We start from the raw sequence: 22,560 nt of genomic DNA on the forward strand, positions 1-22,560 counted from the left end.
TTATAATCCGGTGTGCCTTTTGAATGAAAAAAACACCTGAATTGACCCGTTCATCGGCAGTGCGCCTTATAATCCGGTGCGGCCTATGGTCCAGAAAATACGGTAAGTCTCTGGATACAGGAAGGCTTTGAGGGCAAAACCCAAATGATTTAAATGGGAGCCCATGGTAGTTTTTGCTTTTGTTTAGTTAATGTGCACTAACCACTTTTTTATGTAAAAAATTGTTTATTTGGCATTCCATCCATCCATCCATTTTCTACCGCTTGTCCCTTTTGGGGTAGCGGGGGGTGCTGGAGCCTATCTCAGCTGGATTCGGGCGGAAGCATATCCCAAATAAAATACATAATCTAATATACAGAAATACTAGCACATTCTAAATGTAATAAGATATGTTTTATAATCATTTACTATGTTTTTTAATTTAGTTACTTGCTATAAATCATTTTTAGTTCTAAAATCTATTCATCCAGACTCAAAATCGGATCAGACCTGATGCCAAGAAGTCCGATCGGACGCCGGGACATCCCTACACTGCAAAAAAGAGCTGTCGTAATATAAGATAAAAAGACTACATTTTAGGAAAAGTACTACTGAAAACTAGTAAAAATTAGTGAAAATATTTAGCTGCATGGACAGATAGTTTTACTTGATACTTTTACTCACTTGATTCTGAATTAAAATTTGTATATCTAGAAATTAGCAGGACTTTTAGGATAGAAATACATATTTTATTCTGAGTACATTCATTATTCAACTTGCAATTCCTAAATTAGGCATCCACATGATGTTACAGAATCTTTAAACAATATTCTCTATGTGGGGGGAAAACCAAAATATCTTATTTGAATAGTTATTTTCTAAATTTTAACATTGTTAAACTATAATAGAAATAATATGATCAATTGTGCTAAAACTGACTTAATCAATGACAAAAATTAAGTAAATATCTCCAAAAACTAGGGAAATAAAATGTTAAATCTTGGCAAGCGGCAAATAATTTGCAGTGTAGTTATACATACTGTAGTATTCTAGACTCATTTTATTAGTAATATCTATGGCAATCAGTATTGTTGATACAACTGAGGGGTCAAGCATTGATGCATTATAAAACACAAGGAGTGACTACTGTGTGTCAATTTAAGATAAAAACATGTCGCCAATACAGCTGCTGTGTCCCTTGACTGTGATCTAAAGGAAATATTCAGAAGCGTGGAATCATTTTGATCTTATAGCACTAAGTAAAGTAAATGCTCTTCTTTTCTCATTTACTATCTGGCTCGTTGACTAGAGTTGCACATTTAATATTCTTTTCTACGCAGATATCATATTTGCTCACTACTTATCTTAATTGCAAGTCAAACATAGTGACTTTATTAACCTAGCAGTTCACGACATCAGTGCAGTGTCAATACAATCATTTACCCACCACTAAATGAGTACTATTTAATACAGGCAATTTTTTAAAGTAGCATTTCAACATAATGTATTGTTAAATGCTAAAACAAGCTAAACACTGTCATTTTGTTATGAAATACACTACCGTTCAAAAGTTTGGGGTCACATTGAAATGTCCTTATTTTTTAAGGAAAAGCACTGTACTTTTCAATGAAGATAACTTTAAACTAGTCTTAACTTTAAAGAAATACACTCTATACATTGCTAATGTGGTAAATGACTATTCTAGTTGCAAATGTCTTGTTTTTGGTGCAATATCTACATAGGTGTATAAGGCCCATTTCCAGCAACTATCACTCCAGTGTTCTAATGGTACAATGTGTTTGCTCATTGGCTCAGAAGGCTAATTGATGATTAGAAAACCCTTGTGCAATCATGTTCACACATCTGAAAACAGTTTAGCTCATTACAGAAGCTACAAAACTGACCTTCCTTTGAGCAGATTGAGTTTCTGGAGCATCACATTTGTGGGGTCAATTAAACGCTCAAAATGGCCAGAAAAAGAGAACTTTCATCTGAAACTCGACAGTCTATTCTTGTTCTTAGAAATGAATTCCACAAAATTGTTTGGGTGACCCCAAACTTTTGAACGGTAGTGTATTTTGATATTTAAATTGAACATTAAAGTTCAACATGCAAATATGCCTAATTTAGCCGCACACCTTTTTTTTTTTTTGATTCACAGTCTCAAAAAAAAAAGATTTACCTGAACTATGATTACAAAGGACGATGCGCATACGTTTTGTTTTGGCGTCTACTTTTTTGTCACAGAATCAGTGGATATGATCGTGATTTTGTTACAATTGTTTTAGGTATTCACCATATTTCTTTTACATGCCCATATCGCCCTGAGTACCAGTGTCCCTTGCAGGGAACACTTGTTTTTGGTCCATTCCTAGAAAATATATCCCTAATTTCCCCAACGTGGAATGAGTAAAAATGAATAAAACCATATCTAAACATATTTAAATCCAATTTTCCTTTTGCAGAAAAGAGCTGTAAGAATCATAAGTGAAAATGCATACAGGGAACCCACAAACCCAATATTCAAACAGTTAAACCTATTGAAATGTAATAAATTGATAGAGTATAATATCTTAAAAAATGTTCAACATTCAAAAAAGATTTTTTAAAAGAGAAAGTAACTAAAATTGAAAAGGAAGTGAGACCGATAATAAATTGAGATTTAGAACAGCGACAATAGAAAGGAGCATTTCAGTCAAAGGTGTAAGTTTATGGAGCAAACTGGACAGTGGAACAAAACAAAGTCAATCTCTTTCTGTATTTAAAAAATAAAATAAAAAAAATCATGATGATGAAAAGATATGATTTGGATTAAATTACTGTTTCCATGTTTGTTTATATTGTTGTATGTTATGACAATATATTGCCATAATAGGTTTTCTGAGTTGAACAACAAATGCAGGGAATAGGGTGCAGGTATTGTACGTTGGTACCAATGTTCCCTCTAATTTTTCATGTGTGTGAGCAAACGCACAAACTCCCTGAGCATTCAGTGGAGCACGTGAGCAACATCAGACGTGCACACTGTGGCCACACCAGTGTCACACCTGTCCCAAACCTGACTAAATAACAATTTAAATGTTTTATTAAAATAATTTTCTGATATAAGTGATTTTGCCCTCTTACAATGACAATAACAAAAAAACATGTTTTTCATGACCTATGTGCTAGTATTGTATGTCTGGCTGCAGGTCCTGCCTTTAAAAGAAATGTTACCCCTTTCAGAGATTACATTTAGTTCCTGTAACTTTCTGTCTGTAAAATACACATTTTTATTAGCATTTATGAAATCTAGTGACAATATTTCATGAATAATATCCTTAGATTAACATTCTTAATAAATGGCAGTAAAATAAGCACACATCTGATTGTGGAGTCAGAGTGTTACAACCTGGCATTTACACATTGTGAGGCGTTGGAGTCATCCGACTTTTTTTGTGGCCATAAACGCAGCACTGGCTAAGTGCCATGGGTGCGTGTGTTGGTGCAGGTGAGCGAGTGAGCGGCTTCTGTTGATATGACGGATGACAAAGTTGGTTTAAGCCTGGTTTGTATGGCAGAAAATTACCAGTTCTTGTTTTTGGTGTGGTTACAAACAGTTTTGCTCAATAAAGTGATTGATGGAAATCCTGTCCGTAAAGTGTCTCGACAGACGATAATTGAACTGGGTTGACAAAGATTGTTTTATTCATTGGGGCCACTCTTGTTGTCACCTGTCACTCACAGAGTTGCATTGCAAAATCATACAGAATAAATTGTAATGTGTTTATTTTGTTTAAAGTTCAGATGGGATTTTTGATTTCCTGCGCAGCATTAATTTGCAGTGCGCTGAGGACGCGTGAGCGGTGCGCAATTGCGCAGGCCCGCACCTTAGAGGGAACGTTGGTTGGTACATCTTTCTGCTCCTTTTCATTCATGATTTATTTCAAAAAACAGAAAAGAAAAAAGGAAATTGAATAGAATTGTATACTACTTAAAACAAAAAATAATATTCAAGTTTGTAAAAAATTAAAGAGATTAAAAAAGGCCATCAGAGAGCAAAGTCATAGCAAATCAAGCAAATGCAGTCTGCAGTTAGACAATCACAGCATATGGTGGCCTCACCTCTGGTGCCTTTAGGGCAGGGCCTCTCCACAGTGGACCCCGTGTGGGTTTGGGGCCAGTCGATGGCCCGTCTCCTGGTGGCCTCACAGAAGCGTCTGGGCGTGGGGGGTAGCTCTGGCACGATGGGCCCCGCTGTCGCCGAGCCACGGGTGTCCTCAAACGGATCTCTGCCGTCCCGGGGGTCCGCTCCTCCAATTGTGGTGTCACCTTGGTTCTTGCCGGTGGGCGCCGCTGTGGTTGCCATGACGACGGTGGTCATGGGCAGGGGGGACGAGGACGAACCCACTGGAGCCACTAGAGCCAAAAAGATGTTGGAGATTAATCACACTAGGACATTTAACTGGCCCTCGCTGGACTGCACTCACACTAAGCATTCTCGCTGCTTGTCCCATCACTTCTATTCTGCAGTTCTACTGCAATATCTCTGACTTCGAGGATTATATCCAGCCTCATTTAGAGACAGTCTGACTAATTCTATTGTTAAATATGTCAGTTATCATTAATGACTTTGGAAAGGAGTGACCGGGGTAATTAAATGATGCTTTATCACGCACAAACATGTAGTCATGCGTGAGCGAGCGTGCTATGGGTTGGACTTTTGGATTATTTTCAGTCTTTGTATTTTGTTTCTACAGTATTGTCAATTGTGTGCGCTATTGTTAAGTAGTTATGAGAGGGGCAACCACATTACATTTCGCTTTGTTGCGACAAAATGTAGGGCATGAGTGAGTGAACATGCTATGGGTAAGACTGTTAAATTATTTTGAGTCTTTGTGTGTTATTTCCATTGCGAAATCTGTCGGTTATCACAAAATTACTTGCAAGAGGAGCAACCGTGCTAATTAAATGACACATTTTAATTATGCATACACATGTAGTCATGGCTGAGTGAGGAAGCGTGCTGTGTGTTAGCCTTTTGGATTATTTTGAGTATTTATTTTTTATTTCCACTGTAAAAGCGGTCAGTTATCGTTAAGTACTTGTGAGGAGCAACCGGGTTGATTAAACCAGGTCTTTTTACCACATGTACTGTAAAATATAGTCGTGAGTGAACGGGCTGACTTTAGAACTATTTTGAGTCTTTCTATTTTATTTCTATTGTGAACTGTGTTCGTTATTGTTAATTATTTGAAGTAGAAGCAAACCCAGCAATTAAATGGAGTCTTTATTACACACAAAAATGTGACTAAACAAGCTTGCAATGGGTTAGACTTTTGGGCTATTTTGAGTCTTTGTATTTTATTGCTATTGTGAAATGTGTCCATTATTGTTAACTACTTGCAAGAGGAGCGACCACATTAATCACATGCAAGCACGCTAATTAAATTACATCCTAATTAAGCACACAAATGTAGTCACGGGTGAGCACGCTTGCTGTGAGATAGTTTTTCCAGATTATTTTGAGTATTTGAATTTCATCTCTATTGTGAAATCTGTTGGCTACTATTAATTACTTGCAAATACGTGCTAATTAAATGACACATTTTAATTATGCATACAAATGTAGTCATGGCTGAGTGAGCAAGCGTGCTGTGTGTTAGCCTTTTGGATTATTTTGAGTATTTAATTTTTATTTCCACAGTAAAAGCTGTCAGTTATCGTTAAGTACTTGTGAGAGGAGCGACTGGGTTGATTAAACCACGTCTTTTTACCACAAGTATTGTAAAATATAGTCGTGAGTGAACGGGCTGACTTTAGAACTATTTTGAGTCTTTGTATTTTATTTCTATTGTGAACTGTGTTTGTTATTGTTAATTATTTGAAGTAGAAGCAAACCCAGCAATTAAATGGCGTCTTTATTACACACACAAAAATGTGAGTAAACAAGCTTGCAATGGGTTAGACTTTTGGGCTATTTTGAGTCTTTGTATTTTATTGCTATTGTGAAATGTGTCCATTATTGTTAACTACTTGCAAGAGGAGCGACCACATTAATCACATGCAAGCGCACTAATTAAATTACATTAATTAAGCACACAAATGTAGTCACGGGTGAGCACGCTTGGTGTGGGTTAGTTTTGCAGATTATTTTGAGTATTTGTATTTCATCTCTATTGTGAAATCTGTAGGTTACCATTAATTACATGTAAAAGGAGTAATTGCATTGATTAAGTGACACGTCTTTATACAGTACATAAAAGTGTCAGCAGGTCAGTGTGCCGTTGGTACAATGTTTTGATTATTTTGAGTTTTAGGATTAATTAGCTGTTAAAAATTGTGTCGGTTATCGCTAAGAACTTGCAAGGTAGAATCGCAAGAAAGTCATTCTATGATTGCTTTCTAAATAAAGTTGGCATGGCATGGTATGGTATGGTATGAGGCTGTGTTGCATATGTACATATGCGCGTACATGCAATATGCAATCATGCCATGCCCTGGCCCACCTTTTCCAATTGTGACAAAAGAGGGGAAAGTGCGTTTACGCTAGCCAAACATGCTTTAGGTGTGAAGTGGGCCCACATGTGGTACGATTGGCCTATTGTCAGTAAATCAAATAGAAAATCGCTATTTTGATATTTTTTTCCACTAGCCCGTAAATTAGACAAACACATTTTGACACCCAAGTGAACGCTTTCCCAACAGAATGACTACCTTGAATTGATTAAAAGTCAACAGTGAAGACAAAACGTGTTTGCATTTGACTTCTTGTCCTCCTCCGCTGCCAACTTCATCTCGCTCACTTTGATAAAGCTGCAGCATGAAAGGCAACACAAAAAACCTCATACATCAGCAGCATCATGATTACACCATATTGAGTCTGCAGCGGGCGGGCCTGCAAAGTGAATCTATGCATGAATGTGGCCCGGCGAGTTCGTGCAAATGCAGCTTGATGTTTGCTTTATAGTGCAGGTGCTTAACATCCTGGATGCCATCTCCTGCTGGGAGCCTGGAGATAAACAGGAAATGAGAGCAGAAATGGGAAATCTACAAATGTTGTGTGCAGTCTGAATGACCAATAAGGGCATGAGGTGTTGTGTGTGTGTGTGTGTGTGTGTGTGTGTGTGTGTGTGTGTGTGTGTGTGTGTGTGTGTGTGTGTGTGCGTGTGTGTGTGTGTGTGTGTGTGGACGGTCACTGGGATTGTCCTGCGTGAGTGATTGCACATTTTTCTGCACACAACATCATCAACTGGATAGTCCTTAGAGATAAAAGCAGTGTCGCACAATGAGGTCTGGCAGAATGAAAGGCACGATGGTGCGGTCTTCAGAATCCCAGGGCAATTCTGTGAAAATGCAATATCATGCTATCTGACACGCCATCATCAAACACATATCGCCATTTCCTTGGGGGAGGACGCCGACGAGGCATGTTGTGTTCACACTAATCAGCCGCTTAGGGGGAATATTAGTTTTTTTCCCCTCCCCTTTCAATGGGAAATATATGAAGGTATTACAAAGTCGATATGTGGTCAAGAGACCACAGCTGCTCACTGTGGAAGAAAATAAAAATAAATATAAACCTCAGACCACCCTGTAGACAGGCTGAATTGTGACATTTTCCACAATGACCTTTTCGCTTGGCAGAAGCCGTGGCTAATTACCTTACACTCATTCAGGCATTGTATGTGTGACACACACACACACGCACGCACACTCTTGCAAGTCGGCCTCACTTTATGTGGCTGCTGTTAAAAAGCCAAGGTGAGGGGTTAGCCTGGTAAAAAATAAAAAAAGTGCTGTTGCTCTATGAGAAGAAATTAGGTACCGTAAGCGCAAAATGGGATTGCGAATCTGACAAAGATTTTTCACAAAACAACACTAAGTATTCACCTGTACCGCACTGCTGTGTTGAAAGCAGGGATCTGAGCACTCTTGGAAAAAAGAAAAAAAAAACATTGAGGAAAAAAATTGGGAAATTTCTATCAGCACAAAATGTTGCCACGCAAGCCCCGAAATAAAGTTTAGAAAATCAAGACTATGTTCTTGCAATTGGGTGCATTTCTACACTAAATTTTACCTTTATATTTATTCTTATCCACCAACCTTTTTTGGCTGTCTTTTTGACACGTACATGTCTCATGTAATGTACGACATAATTTTCTGTTTTTTAAGTAGATCATTTACGAACATTATTATCATTGAAAATGTAACGTACAATTCTATAACAGGGGTCGGGAACCTTTTTGGCTGAGGGAGCCATGAAAGCCAAATATTTTAAAATGTATTTCCGTGAGAGCCATATAATATTTTTTAACATTGAATACAACTAAATGCGTGCATTTTTAAGTAAGACCAACATTTTTAGAGTAGAATAAGTCTCATATTCTTTTTAATAACATTTTTATTCTGAAGCTAACCAATAATTAAAAAAAATACTTCTTACCATTAATGCAACTTCTTGGACAGGTGCGGTAGAAAACGGATGGATGGATTAAAATGCATGAGAATGTTTTATATTTTGAACGTTATTTTTAACACTGTGATTACTCGCGGGATTACTCATTACTTATCGTGTCAAGCAATGTCAGCTAAGATTTATCTGAGAGCCGGATGCAGTGATCAAAAGAGACACATCTGGCTCGAGAGCCATAGGTTCCCTACCCCTGTTCTATAACATGCATGCAGAGAACTCAGAAAATATTTCCCATTTGACAACTCTATTCTGTAGCCACGCCTCCTAAGGTAATATACTTCCTGTGTTGTGACCTCTGTTTACAATCTGTCACATGAAAAATATACCTCCTCGCTGGATACTAATAAATACTCTACAACTACAACTGGTTGGGAACGAACATTGTTCGGATTGTAATCATCCAAATGTGATTATCAGCAAAGTAGACAGCTGTCAATGTTGTGGCTCGGAAAGCGAACAGACGCGACAACAAGTCATGTATTGATATTTCATTAAAAAAACGCAGAAGTGATATTTTGACGTGAAAATTGATGTTTAAAAATGCGGATCTCCGCCTTTCCGCGGACATTTCACATGCCTGTGGAAGCAATTGTCATTGTTCAATAAGTGTTTTCTACATTGCAACAGGCACATGCGCTGATGTCGCACTGCACTTTGGGATGATTTATCATTGTATAAAAGCACACACAGTCCAGTATGTGCTGCCTTCGCTGGGTCTTGTGTAAACCTAAATTGTGTGTTCGATGTTACCGCAAAAACAATCGGTTTCTTATTTTGATCCTTTCATGCATAGTGGTCATTACAGTGGACAATTCAAAAGGTGTTTTCTCCTATATCAGGGGTCGGCAACCCGCGGCTCCGGAGCCGCATGCGGCTCTTTGACCACTCTGATGCGGCTCAGCTGCATACTTGCCGACCCTCCCGATTTTCCCAGCATACTTGCCGACCCTCCCGATTTTCCCAGGAGTCTTACGGATCTCAGTGCCTCTCCTAGAAATCTCCCGGGGCAAATATTCTCCGATTTTCACCCTAACAACTAAATTAAAGGCGTGCCCTAAAGGCACTGCATTTATTGTCCTCTAATCTATAGCCTGTACAAACAGCGTGCCAGCCCAGCCACATGTTGTATGTAGCTTTAACTTGCACACGTAGGATACAGCAAGGCATACTTGGTCAACAGCCACACAGCTTACACTGACGGTGACCGTATAAAACAACTTTAACACTGTTACGTTACAAATATGTGCCACACTGTGAACCCACACCAAAAAAGAATGACAACCACATTTCTGGAGAACCTCCGCACCGTAACACAACATAAACACAACACAACAAATACCCAGAATCCCATGCAGCCCTAACTCTTCCGGTCTACATTATACACCCCCGCTACCACCAAACCCCCCACACATCAACCCCCCACCCTCCGTGCGTCGGTTGAGGTGGGCGGGGTTTGGTGGTAGCGGGGGTGTATAATGTAGACCGGAAGAGTTAGGGCGGCATGGGATTCTGGGTATTTGTTTTGTTGTGTTTATGTTTATGTATTTCTCCAGAAATGTGTTTGTCATTCTTTTTTGTTGTGGGTTCACAGTGTGGCGTATATTTGTAACGTAACAGTGTTGAAGTTGTTTTATACGGTCACCGTCAGTGTAAGCTGTTTGGCTGTTGAGCAAGTATGCCTTGCTGTCACTTACGTGTGCAAGCAGAAGCTGCATTCAACATGTGGCCGAGCAGGTACACTGTTAGAGGAGGCTGTAGAGGGCGCTAAAAGCAGTGCCATCACGCCCTGAAATTCGGGAGTCTCCCGGAAAAATTGGGATGGTGGGCAAGTATGACGCTATCAAGTGTCATTCATTTAAAACTCGCAGGCCGCACTAACATTAAATTTTCATATTAAGGTGCGGGCTGGGGCGTGTGTCTGAGACCCCTGGTTAAAACATGGCACAAAGCAAAAAAAGCTTTGTATGCAGTGTTATTTAATTTTAAATTTTCAAAAGAGTTTTGTGGCTCCTATTGTTTTCTATAATTTGTGAAACTTGTCAAAATGGCTCTTTGAGTGGTAAAGGTTGCCGACCCCTGCCGTAGCCTGTAAGCTTCTTCTTTTTCTCTATCTTCTTGTTATGGGACATTCATCCTCCGCTGTTGCCATTTCTAATATAAAGTAGTGTAAAGTTCTTACTTATATCTGTCAGTAAACTCGCCATTAAAGCGCTAAAACATACGGTTGTCATGAGTTAACATTATTCACCCAAGGAACTTTAGTTATTAGAGAGATGCGGTCGGACGGTTTTTCACGGGACACATTTGTGTTGTTATTGCACTAGTGAGCCACCGATGAGGAGATGCTGCTCTGTTATTGATTTAAGTAAAGTCTGAATGTCATTAAAACAGTTAGCTCCATCTTTTGACACGTCTTCCACTCCCGTTCTTGCACGCTACACCGCTACAACAAAGATGACGGAGAAAAGGCGAGCCACGTAAATAAGAGCGCCCACAAAACAGTACATTCTGAAGTGACTGTCAGAAAGCGACTTGAAGATGGTCTGTAAAACATAACCTATGCAACATTTTGACCAAAGAACCACCATTACATGTTATGTAGACCACAAGGAAGTGTTTTCCATTTAGAAAAAATAATAATAATGACCCCTTTAATGTGCCCTATAATCCGGTGCGCCTTTTGTATGAATAAAACCCTGACTAGACCCGCTCATCGGCAGTGCGTCTTATAATCCGGTACGCCCTATGGTCCGGAAAATACGGTAATTTATGTCATTACAGTGTACATTTATTTTTTTTATTAGTATGTAGCAATAACTTTGTTTTAAGTCAGGAGGCTAAATGATTTTGTAATATGTTCAAAATAAGTAATCAAATATTAAATATCATTCAAACATATCTCACTGTGTTCACAAAAGGTTATATGTTTCTTAAAAAAATCACATCATCAAATAAGCCTCCAACGCAGTGGTCCCCAACCTGTTACCAGGTGGGTTCATATTGGGCTGCAAATTAAATTGTTCAGAATTACATGGCATTTTATTTGTTTGTGTTGCAGGGATTTTATTTAGAAATAATGCCTACTTCCACCCATGCATCACATGACCAGACTTGATTGCGCCTCCTGCACTATTGCAAGCAGTTACAGTAAGCTAGCAAAACGAGTTTCAAGGAAACAAGGACATTAAGGTGAGTTTATTTTGGTGTGATAATATTGTAAGTGCAAATACACTGTCATAGTTTGTTTTAACCCTTGATTCATATTCATGACTTTTTGTTTTTACCATAAAAACCTAAAGCGAGCAGGACCACAAGCCTGTCCTTACGCTTAAAAGGGTTGGGTACAACTGTCCTAACGCATGTTGTCCACTCTAGTGGACATTTCAATAACTCCTACTATACCAAATTGGCCCATGGTGACATGTTCAACACTGTTAAAAATACATCCATTTGAATCCCAAAAACCACAGAGGGGAAGGGATTCATATATGGCCCCATTCCTGGGTGAATCTCACATGAGAGGAGATGAGGAGACGTTAGGTATCATTTTGCGATTCAATCTTCTGAAAATGATGGAAAGCGCGACTCTACATAGCAGCTGACCCTGTGGTAAAAGTTGAAATGGCCACAAAAAATATATATACTTTGTCACGTTTCCTGTGTCAGTTAAAATGCAAGGAATGGGGCCATATGAATCCCCTTCCTACTGTATGTTCTCTATTCGACACAAAAATACTGACCAAACATTTTGAAAGCTTCTTTTGTGCCGATAATAAATATTGTACTGGAGGTGCTCTAATCTAAGGAAATGCTTTCTTTACATGACACCAACATTTGTGGAGCACAGAGACTGGCCTGGGATCTATATATCCTCCTGATAACCAGTGTCCTTTGCAGTGGACAATTGTTTTAGGTCTCTTTTTTTTTCCAGCTACACATTTCAGAAAAAAGTAGCCCTGTTACACAAAACACAAACATCCACCGCAGAGGATGCTGGCTCTCAGGTGGATATTTCCTCATTTTCCATCCTTTCTTGTTGACTTTCCCCATGTGAAGGTAGCTTGCTTTCAGCACCAATTCCAGTACACTCATTTAAATGTCCTCTGTTGGTTGTAAACATGAGATTAGTCTGTTCAGTCATGTGTTCTTTCCAATTGTGCAAGTGTAGCACAACTGCACTCCTCTCCATGGCATTGTTATTGGGAGCCAGATAGTGATTGAGATCAGCGAGTGTACCGCCTGTATCGCCTCTCTACAATATGTCAATACTCGGGATTATTTTACCTTGACATCAGACGTCAAGCTGGAGGACCGAGGAAAATGTGCATGCCTTTGCAAGTGTACACGGAGTACGAGCCCAACAGCTGTCCAACACTATTTGTGGAAGCAATCGATTGGACTGCTGAAATGTTTTATTTTTAAACTGTGCAGCGTTTCGTGACTCGTTCTCTTTCGACTGTTCAGGTGATTTTCTGAAAGGAAAGTCTCACAAAAGTGAAAACACCCCTCATATGTCAGTCAAGGGACTTTACAACATTAAGTAAACTTTTTAGATATACTTTAGAGCAGTGGTCCCCAACCACTGGGCTGCGGCCCGCTACCGGTCCGTGGATCGATTGGTACCGCAAGATACACTTACAATTAGTGCACCAACCCAAAAAACCTCCCTCCCCCATTTACACTCATTCGCACAAAAGGGTTGTTTCTTTCTGTTATTAATATTTCTGGTTCCTACATTATATATCAATATAGATCAATACAGTCTGCAGGGATACAGTCCGTAAGCACACATGATTGTATTTCTTTATGACAAGAAAAAAATAAGGGGCAGCACGGTGGAAGAGGGGTTAGTGCGTCTGCCTCACAATACGAAGGTCCTAAGTAGTTGTGAGTTCAATCCCGGCCTCAGGATCGTTCTGTGTGGAGTTTGCATTTTCTCCCCGTGACTGCGTGGGTTCCCTCCGGGTACTCCGGCTTCCTCCCACTTCCAAAGACATGCACCTGGGGATAGGTTGATTGGCAACACTAAATTGGCCCTAGTGTGTGATTGTGAGTGTGAATGTTGTCTGTCTATCTGTGTTGGCCCTGCGATGAGGTGGCGACTTGTCCAGGGTGTACCCCGCCTTCCGCCCGATTGTAGCTGAGATAGGCTCAGGCGCCCCCCGCGACCCCGAAGGGAATAAGCGGTAGAAAATGGATGGATGGAAGAAAAAAATAAAACAATTTGTAATGTTTTAGCACTTTCATGGCGAGATTACTGACAGATATAAGTAAGAACTAACACAACTTTTTATTAGAAATGGCAACAGCAGAGGATGAATGTCCCACAACAAGAAGATAGAGAAAAAGAAGAAGCTTATCTACTACGGTTTCGGCACGGAGTACAAAGGCGGACGCGTGCACATTTTCAGGACTTATGCAGATCCCAAATACAGATCAGTAGTTACCAGATGGTAAGAAAAGTTGCTTTTGCATAATATTGCGAAACAAACACCAGATAATATGTCTTACCTTATACACACGCCATAATAATACTCGTATGTTGAAGCACAGTACAGTCCATCAAGCAGTGCGGCTTCATAGCTTACCAAAGTCGTACTAAAACATTTTAAATGATTCTTTTATATTTTCAATGGAACATATAACATTTTTGTGTTGTTTGCTTGAGACATATGCAGTCTACACATTCGTCTTATGTGTGACTGCCATCTACTGGTCACACTTATCATTTCAGCATGTTCCAAATAAAATAGCTTTGAGGTCGATAAGCAGAACCAAAATTATTCCATACATTAGGCGCACTGTCGATTTTTGAGAAAATGAAATGATTTTAAGTGTGCCTTACAGTCCGAAAAATACGGTACTTTAGGCTACACTTTTTTTTTTACCTATTTTTTGCTTAAGTAAGCAATATACAGTTTGGTTATGCTACCATGGTGAACGGGCAATTTTGATGTTATGTGCATGTATTCAGAAGAACAAATAAAGGTCATAAAAAAAACCCTTGATTATTTCAACTATTTTTCCTCAACGATGCATTGAGGCTATAAAGTGTGTTTTATTCACTTACTCTATAATCGAACCATCAATCGATAGGTCATTGTCTACAGCTGATGACACATTTGTACGCTTATTTTAAGATCTCTGCACGTTGAATGCATGCAATTTCCGTCGAATGGCAAAGATCAGGTCTCAGAGCGGTGCCAATTAGCTGCCATTGCGCTCAAGAGGCAGTGAAGTCACTATTGACCACGTGCAATATGACACCGAATGCCATATGCAGCATAGTATTGCACTAATAAATAATGGAGGAGTTAGACACTAAACAAATGTCACTCAGCTCAAAGGAAAAGAAATTATATGAATCAATCAAGACATCGGAGATGAAGCATGATTAGGGTTCATCTCTTTACAGCCCCCATGAGTTGCCTACCGGGGGAGATGACAAAACATTTTCATCTGTGCTCTGCCTTGGCGTATTTTGTGTCCCCGATGTGCTAAAAGTGTGTTTTCATATCACAAATTGCCGTCAACATCGGTAAGCTATCTGAGCAGACGGCAGGAGAAAATGGCTTGTAATGGCTTCTAAGCTGCCTAACAGCAGTTATTTAAAGCGACAACAATGACAACTTGAAGCCCGACGAGAGGCTTTAATTGTTTTTAAATTTGAGAAATGTCTGACAAGACAAAACCTGTCGGTTGTAACAGCTGAACAATTACAACCAATAACAGTCACCATGCAGTAAAAATATATCATTGAAATGCTGTCCCTGTGTTTAGCCAGAATATAATAAATACAGTTGATAACGGGTAATGGAAAGGCAGTAAAAGACCAGCAGCTGATAAAAAATATGCTAAAATGGTGTTTGGAATTTATATTACAAGATAAAATACTTGAGTAGAAATGTAAAGAATATCAATAGAAAATAGTTACATTTGACAGGATAACATTTTCTCCATCTAAAATGTGGCTTTTGCTAACCAACTGTTTCAATGAAGCTAGCAAACAGGCTGCTTGATGTGGCTTTATAAAAACTTTATAATAGATTTAGTTATTGTAGAAATATTGCAAATGCCTCTATTCACCAAAAGCTAGTATATGTCACTGTCTCAAAATTTTAACATTTTAAAACATAAAAGTATAAAAAAAATCACATCCCCAGTATGGTTGAAGGTGTGGTACTGTATTTTTGGTGTACGGTATTTTCCTGACCATAGGGCGCACCGGATTATAAAGGGCACTGCCGATGAATGGTCTATTTTTAAAAAAAATCTTTTTTTCATATATAAAGCGCACCAATATGGCACATTAAAGTAGTTATTTTTTTTCTAAATTGAAATTATTCCTTGTGGTGTACATAACATGTAATGGTGGTTCTTTGGTCAAAATGTTGCATAGATTATGTTTTACAGATAATTTTCAAGCCGCTTTCTGACAGTTGCTTCAGGATGCGCCGTTTTGTGGGCGGTCTTATTTACGTGGCTCACTTTCTGCAGCGTCTTCTCCCCTTCATCTTTGTTGTAGCGATGTAGCGTGCAAGGACGGGAGTGGAAGAAGTGTCAAAAGATGGAGCTAACTGTTTTAATGACATTCAGACTTTACTTAAATCAATAATGAAGCAGCATCTCCTCATGCGGAAACAACACCGGAAACGTGTCCCGTGAAAAACTGTCCGACTGGAACTCTCTAATAAGTAAAGTTCCTTGGGTGAATAATGTGAATAACTCACTACACCGGTATGTTTTAGCGCTTTCATGGCAAGTTTACTGACAGATATAAGTAAGAACTTTACACTATATTATATTAGAAATGGCAACAGCGGAGGATGAATGTCCCATAACAAGAAGATAGAGAAAAAGAAGAAGCTTATCGGCTGCGGCGGACGCGCGCAATTTTTCAGAATTTATGAAGATCTCAAATACAGATCAGCAAGTACCAGAAGGTAAGAAAAGTTACTTTTACAAATAATATTGCGAAACAAAATGCCAGATAGTATGTCTTACCTTATACACACACACCATAATAATACTGGTATGTTGAAGCACATCAAGCGGTGCGGCTTCATAGCTTACCAAAGTCGTACTAAAACATTTTGATAGATTTTTGAGCGCCGTGTTTAATGTTCTATATTTTCAATGGAACATATAAAATGTTGGTGTTGTTTACTTGAGTCCTATTGCCATCATAGTGCAGCCTACACTTATCTCTTATGTTTGACTGCCATCTACTTGTCACACTTATCATTACACCATGTACCAAATAAAATAGCTTTGAGGTAGGTAAGATCAACCAATATTCCTTACATTAGGCGCATCGGGTTATAAGGCGCACTGTTGAGTTTTGAAGAAAAAAAAGGATTTTAAGTGCGCAATAATCGTCCGGAAAATACGGTACATTGCATTTTTTTTTTTTTTTTTAATGGAGTGCTAAACTCATGAATTTCCCTTGGATGGATTATTAATATGTCATATGTTACCATTAGCCGTTTAAAAGAGCAGATTAAAAAAATAATTTCTATATTTATCAAAATGACGAATTAAATTGACCAAAAAAATGTTTGACTACAATAAGATGACTGCGGTTCATGACACTGCCAAACAACCACTTTAACCTCTCTTATAGTCGTCAGTTGAGTGGTCTACAAAGGCAAAAAATCAATTAATGCTCGGTCAAAAAAATGTTGAAGACAACTTATCTATCTCTGCATGTGCTTTGAAATGCTGTTTGTCTCACACGTGCCCTACTGTTGGTTACAATAAACTCATCATGGTATTATTAATGATGGCTAAGCAGTGCTACTACAGTAATTTTTTTTAATGAATTCCCCAAACATACACCAACAACTTTTTTGTATGTAGGAACATTAAATGCATAAAGTTTGGTTCAGGGATACAAATTGAGTATGGACATACACAAACAGTTAGCTGTATTGTAACCTTGCCTGTCAACAAACAGACCAAGCTGGAAGGTATGAGCCATAAATTATAATTTTTTTGTGATCAGCATTGAAAGGCATTCATTGGCAACTGGCGATTACAAACCTTTCCACAGAAGTTGGCCAATAATGATCGGAACACACTGGCATCTTTTTCTTATCTCGACACACTGATGTAAGGTACATGACGTCGACGTATTTACGTCATCGATGACGTCGACTAAGTCGACGAACCACTGCAGCGCTATTTAAATTGTTTTTAAGGGAAAATTTGCTTCAATACCCTGTACAAACTTTTCTATTTACAAACCCTGTTCAAGAAACAATTACGTTTGTAAATTGAGGTTGCAAGGGAACATCACATTTTTGGAATATTGCCTATCCTTCACAATTTCTATGTGAGACAAGAACACCTCTGTGTCTTTTTTGTGCATTGTAAATAGTGTAAAAACCGCTTGCAAGAGGTAGCTAATGGGGATTGGATCTATTACACCCACTAAAAATCATCAAAAGATCTCCATCAATGTTTTATATAGATGCTGTATTGTAGTAACATGCACATTAGTAATAACATGTTATATTAAGGTATTTTGGTAATGTTAAGCATTGCCAGAACTTTTAATTTTGGGTGCATTGATTTCACAGAGTGCATTGCAATGTTAGCTATTTTATTCAAAAACAACTACTACTAATCATGGCAGAGTTGGTGAGAGCCGACAACAACTATTTTGGGACAAATTATGTTTCAGAATGTCATATTTTTGAGCCTGAATATAAAGAGGATGAGCTACAAGTCTTAGAACTTGTGTGCTAAACAGATCCAGCTTTAGTGAAACAATAAGCATCATATAGCAGCAGTGCTAAACAAGGAATTCAAACTGCGTACAAAATAAAAAATGACCGCTCTCACTGGGATGTCAACTGATAGGATGTTTATATCTTTCAGCACAAGACTCGTGTTCCCCGTTTAGCTGATTAATTCATCATACTACTCACTTTTGAAGTAAAAAATGCCAAAAGCAAACAAGCATCTTGTCGCGTCTTTCTAGCGATGTCTTTGGGTCTAAGTTGAATTTCAAAGTTGACTAACCTTTTGGCTAATGGACACAACCTTCTAGTGTACAGGTGCGAGGCATGATTTATAATCTAGCACACACTTTTACCAACTCAAAGGTGATGCAGCAGCTCACCGGCTCAGTTGGTCACTCGCGGCTATATATACGTTACCTCTGTGATTAAGGCGCTGTGTAACTAAAAATAGTTCCCCTCTCTCATAATAATAACAATGCCGCTAATACTTGGTTAATATGCAGGTCAGGCATGCAAATGGAGTTGCGTTTTTTTTGTGGGTTTTTTTAGAGGGCTTTATCGATGACAGAATCGATGACTTCGTTTATTTGCATTGTCAGCCGTTCAATACTTGTCGTTTATCAAATTTTAAACTGCACAAAAAACAGAAAAAGATACGTTCTTGTCTAGGCAAAATGTAAAAAAAAAAGGGCAGTTCCACTTTGAGGAGTTTTAATTAACAACCTGTCTTCTTTGTCTTTTAGATGAATAAATACTCCAACTATAATCACATCATTCACGGTATACACATTTGAGACAAATTAATAGACAAGTCGCTCCCAGAGAAGGAGTAAAGAGTTGGTTGGCACTTTCTGGAGTGTATCTGTGGATAACAACTACAATATGCTGCATTTTGTCTTCGCCTGGCTTTTTTTCACCACGAGGCAAGGCTGGTAATTAATGACAGAGGAACAAATCCCACAAGACATGAATTTTACATCAGGCCCTTTCTCTTTTTCTATGTCGTTCCGCTCTAATCCGAAGTTTGCAGCGCGCGAGGCAAAAGAAGACGTTTTATGTGCCTAATTTAGGAATATTATTTCTGGAGATGAAAAAAAAAAAAAAGCGCCTCGATGGAAGGTTCACAAGGCTGACACTTCTTTAAAGAGCAGCAGGCAGAAAAAGCTGGACGGACCCTGTCTGGTGTTAGTGCGAGTAATTTATGAGGCCTGAAACTGAATATAGCGGTGCTGCAGACGTAGCACATTCGCAGTGAGGGAACAAGGCTGACCAGCTCACGATGACAGCCACAAAGATAGATCTGCGAATAGAAATAAGCTACTGCCGAAAGTAAAGTAACAGTAGAGTGGAAAAACAGGTTGCCTCTATATTGAAGCTATTATCATATGTATCTGATGTATGACAACTAAAGACTTCCAAAGTTTGCGAATAAATATATATGATCAAAATGGTATCAATCTCACGGAGATTCCTGAGCCATTTTGAGAGATAATGAAGAAGCCAAACACGTCATCGCGTGATGTAGTGGTAGGGAGTGCAGATTCCTTCCCCACCAACAACAATGCAAATCGCGCAGATTTTGTGAGAGCCAAGAATGATTACTTTGGGCAAAATTATGATCCAGAACCTTATATTGTTGGACCCGAATATAAGGAGGATGAGCTACACGTTTTAGAAGCTTTACTAAACAAATCCAACTTTAGTGAAACACTATAGCATCATGTAGTAGTATTGCTAAGTGCTAAACAATAAACAAAACCTACAAACATAATGAAATGATAGCTTACTGTACAAGGTATTCTCTTACTTTGATGACGACTGATAAGATGTCTTTATCTTCATGTTTAGATGAGCAATTAATCATGATGCACACGAATGGTTAACAAAGAAGTCTCCCAGCAGACACCGACTTCGGTTGTGTGTGTTTGTCTCCATCTCCGGGTATACATTGAATGTCACAGATGAACAGCTTCTAGATTTAAGGCTAAATCCTCCTACTATCCAGATGAGTGGCATGATTCATAATCTACAATAACTTTGACGAGCCGAGACCCGATGATGCGGGAGCAGCAGGACATCGCTGCCAGCTCACAGTGAAGCAGCAGAGGGCTACTTTGGTGTCTGTATCATTGTGCCGCTAAGAAATAGTTTGTTTTAGGGCTGCAACTAACGATTAATTTGATAATCGATTAATCTGCCGATTATTACTTCGATTAATCGATTAATAATCGGATAAAAGAGACAAACTACATTTCTATCCTTTCCAGTATTTTATTGAAAAAAAACAGCATACTGGCACCATACTTATTTTGATTATTGTTTCTCAGCTGTTTGTACATGTTGCAGTTTATAAATAAAGGTTTATAAAAAAAAATTAATTTTTAATTAAAAAATAAATAAAAATAAAAATAAATTAAAAATGGCCTCTGCGCATGAGCATACCATAGATCCAAAAAATCGATGACTAAATTAATCGCCAACTATTTTTATAATCGGTTTTAATCGATTAGTTGTTGCAGCCCTAGTTTGTTTGCGTTAGCGCTTATAATAACAACATTGCTAATATTTGGTTAATATTCAGGTCACGATATGTATGAAGAGTATTGTTGGCAGGTTTTGGATAGTTCTTTATAGGGTTTTGTGGGTAAAAAAAGAGAGCCCCCATTGACTACATTGTTAGCGGACTTTTTATGTATTTATGACTGAGAATGCATTAAAAAAAAGAAAAACATATGTGTTCATGCCTTATATAGAGATTGTAAATGATAGACCGCACATCTCTGTCTAATTTTTGCGTATTTCCAGTATGACTGATCTGATACTAGGGTCACAGTGCAGAAGCTCTCCCATTGTGATGTATTGTAAATACGATTGGATTTATATGATTCAATAGATACAATGAAACACAATTAAGCATGTAAAGTAGGGCTGCAACGATTAGTCAACATTGTCGACAATAAAATTTGCCGCCGACAATTATATTTGTCGACAATAGCCGTGACGTCACTACTTGTGTTAGTCGGAGTGGATGTGGGTCACTCGCCTTCAACATAGCCAGTAAAAACATGTAATGTGTGATGATATTTCCTCTTATTATTGCTAAAAACATATAATACCTTGCTCATGGAAGTTAGATTTTGTTTTTGTTGTTTGTTTTCATTGCTGCTATTTTAACTGTTTTCTTTAGTACATAAACAAGGTTCATTGTTTTTTTTTTTAGCACTTTGCCTTTCCTTTCTTTTACAGGGACAACATTTTCAGTAATTGTAATGTTTGTAATAGCTGAATGAGGAGCACAGTTACAGTTTATTTAATATATTATATTTATGATTGAATTAATCATCTTTGTTGTCTGTAAGCACATGCCTAAAATAACTCAAGCTGCATTTAGAAGTCGATGTAAAAATTTGAGCCATTAAATATGTGTCCGCTTAGTCAACTAATCGTTAAGATAATCGTTGACTAATCGACTATCAAAATAATCGTTAGTTGCAGCCTTAATATAAAGTCAACTTGTTTTTTCCACTTTACTGGTACTTTAATCCGGCTGGCATTTACTTACCAGATCAACAAGCAGAATATTTTACAAAGCTTTAATGCATTCATGCTCACCTGGAGACATCAATCAGAGTTCTGCGAGGCGACATGCAAAATGCCTATAAAACATCAGCTCTGCATCGAAAGGCAGGGAGTCGGGCTTAGTTTGACATTTTAACTCACAGCGGTGCCTCCATTTGTGTTGCCAGCTTACACCGAGTGGCTATTCACTTTAAGATCTGGGATCAATGATAACCCCAAGACAAATTAATTTTCTCCTTTGCTCCCTGTTACTTTGAAGCGCTCTTCTGAATGATCCTTCCACATTTGTAGAGCTTTACAGGTGTCGCTTTGCCTTTTATTGGCATGTGCTCTTGTACTTTGAGCGTGAGGTGGACCACCTTCCCAAATATCGACCGGACTCTCTTTTGTGCTCGCAATTCATTTACGGATATTTTCCTTTAATGACATGTGAACTCTTTGGAAGAATAAGCATCCCCTCCCTGGATCAATATGGACACAGATGTTTGCTAATCACATCTATCAGGATTAGAATTAGGAAGAAAAACCTGCACGTCAAAGAAATTCCTACGAGGTGATCAATGATTAACTTTGCCAAGGCGGCTTTGTTTTCATTACTTTGCTAGTAGGCAGATTATGCAAAAGATCCTACACTTTAGCACACAGAATGGACACAAAAGAAGATTAGGCATTAGGGCACATTTGCCTTTTAGATAGCTCCTAGTGAAGGCGGGGTATTGGCGTGACGGGTGTTCTTTACCACAAAAACACAGCATCCCAGTCCCGTATTTTCCGGACTATAAGGCGCAGTTAAAATCCTTT

The 22,560-nt window shown here is 38.5% G+C and overlaps 1 protein-coding gene across 6 annotated transcripts in view; it reads right to left on the reverse strand.

Annotated features, from left to right (window-relative positions):
- Window positions 1–22,560, reverse strand: part of LOC133630768 (adhesion G protein-coupled receptor L2-like) — a 245,338-nt gene that overhangs the window by 68,587 nt on the left and 154,191 nt on the right. For all 6 annotated transcript variants that reach the window (XM_062022490.1, XM_062022488.1, XM_062022491.1 and 3 more), the window contains exon 6: window positions 4,084–4,377. In XM_062022490.1, the coding sequence (XP_061878474.1) occupies window positions 4,084–4,377 (294 nt within the window). The remainder of the gene's footprint in view (window positions 1–4,083; window positions 4,378–22,560) is intronic.

The sequence above is a fragment of the Entelurus aequoreus genome, linkage group LG16, assembly GCF_033978785.1.
Source record: "Entelurus aequoreus isolate RoL-2023_Sb linkage group LG16, RoL_Eaeq_v1.1, whole genome shotgun sequence".
In the NCBI taxonomy this organism is placed as follows: domain Eukaryota; kingdom Metazoa; phylum Chordata; class Actinopteri; order Syngnathiformes; family Syngnathidae; genus Entelurus; species Entelurus aequoreus.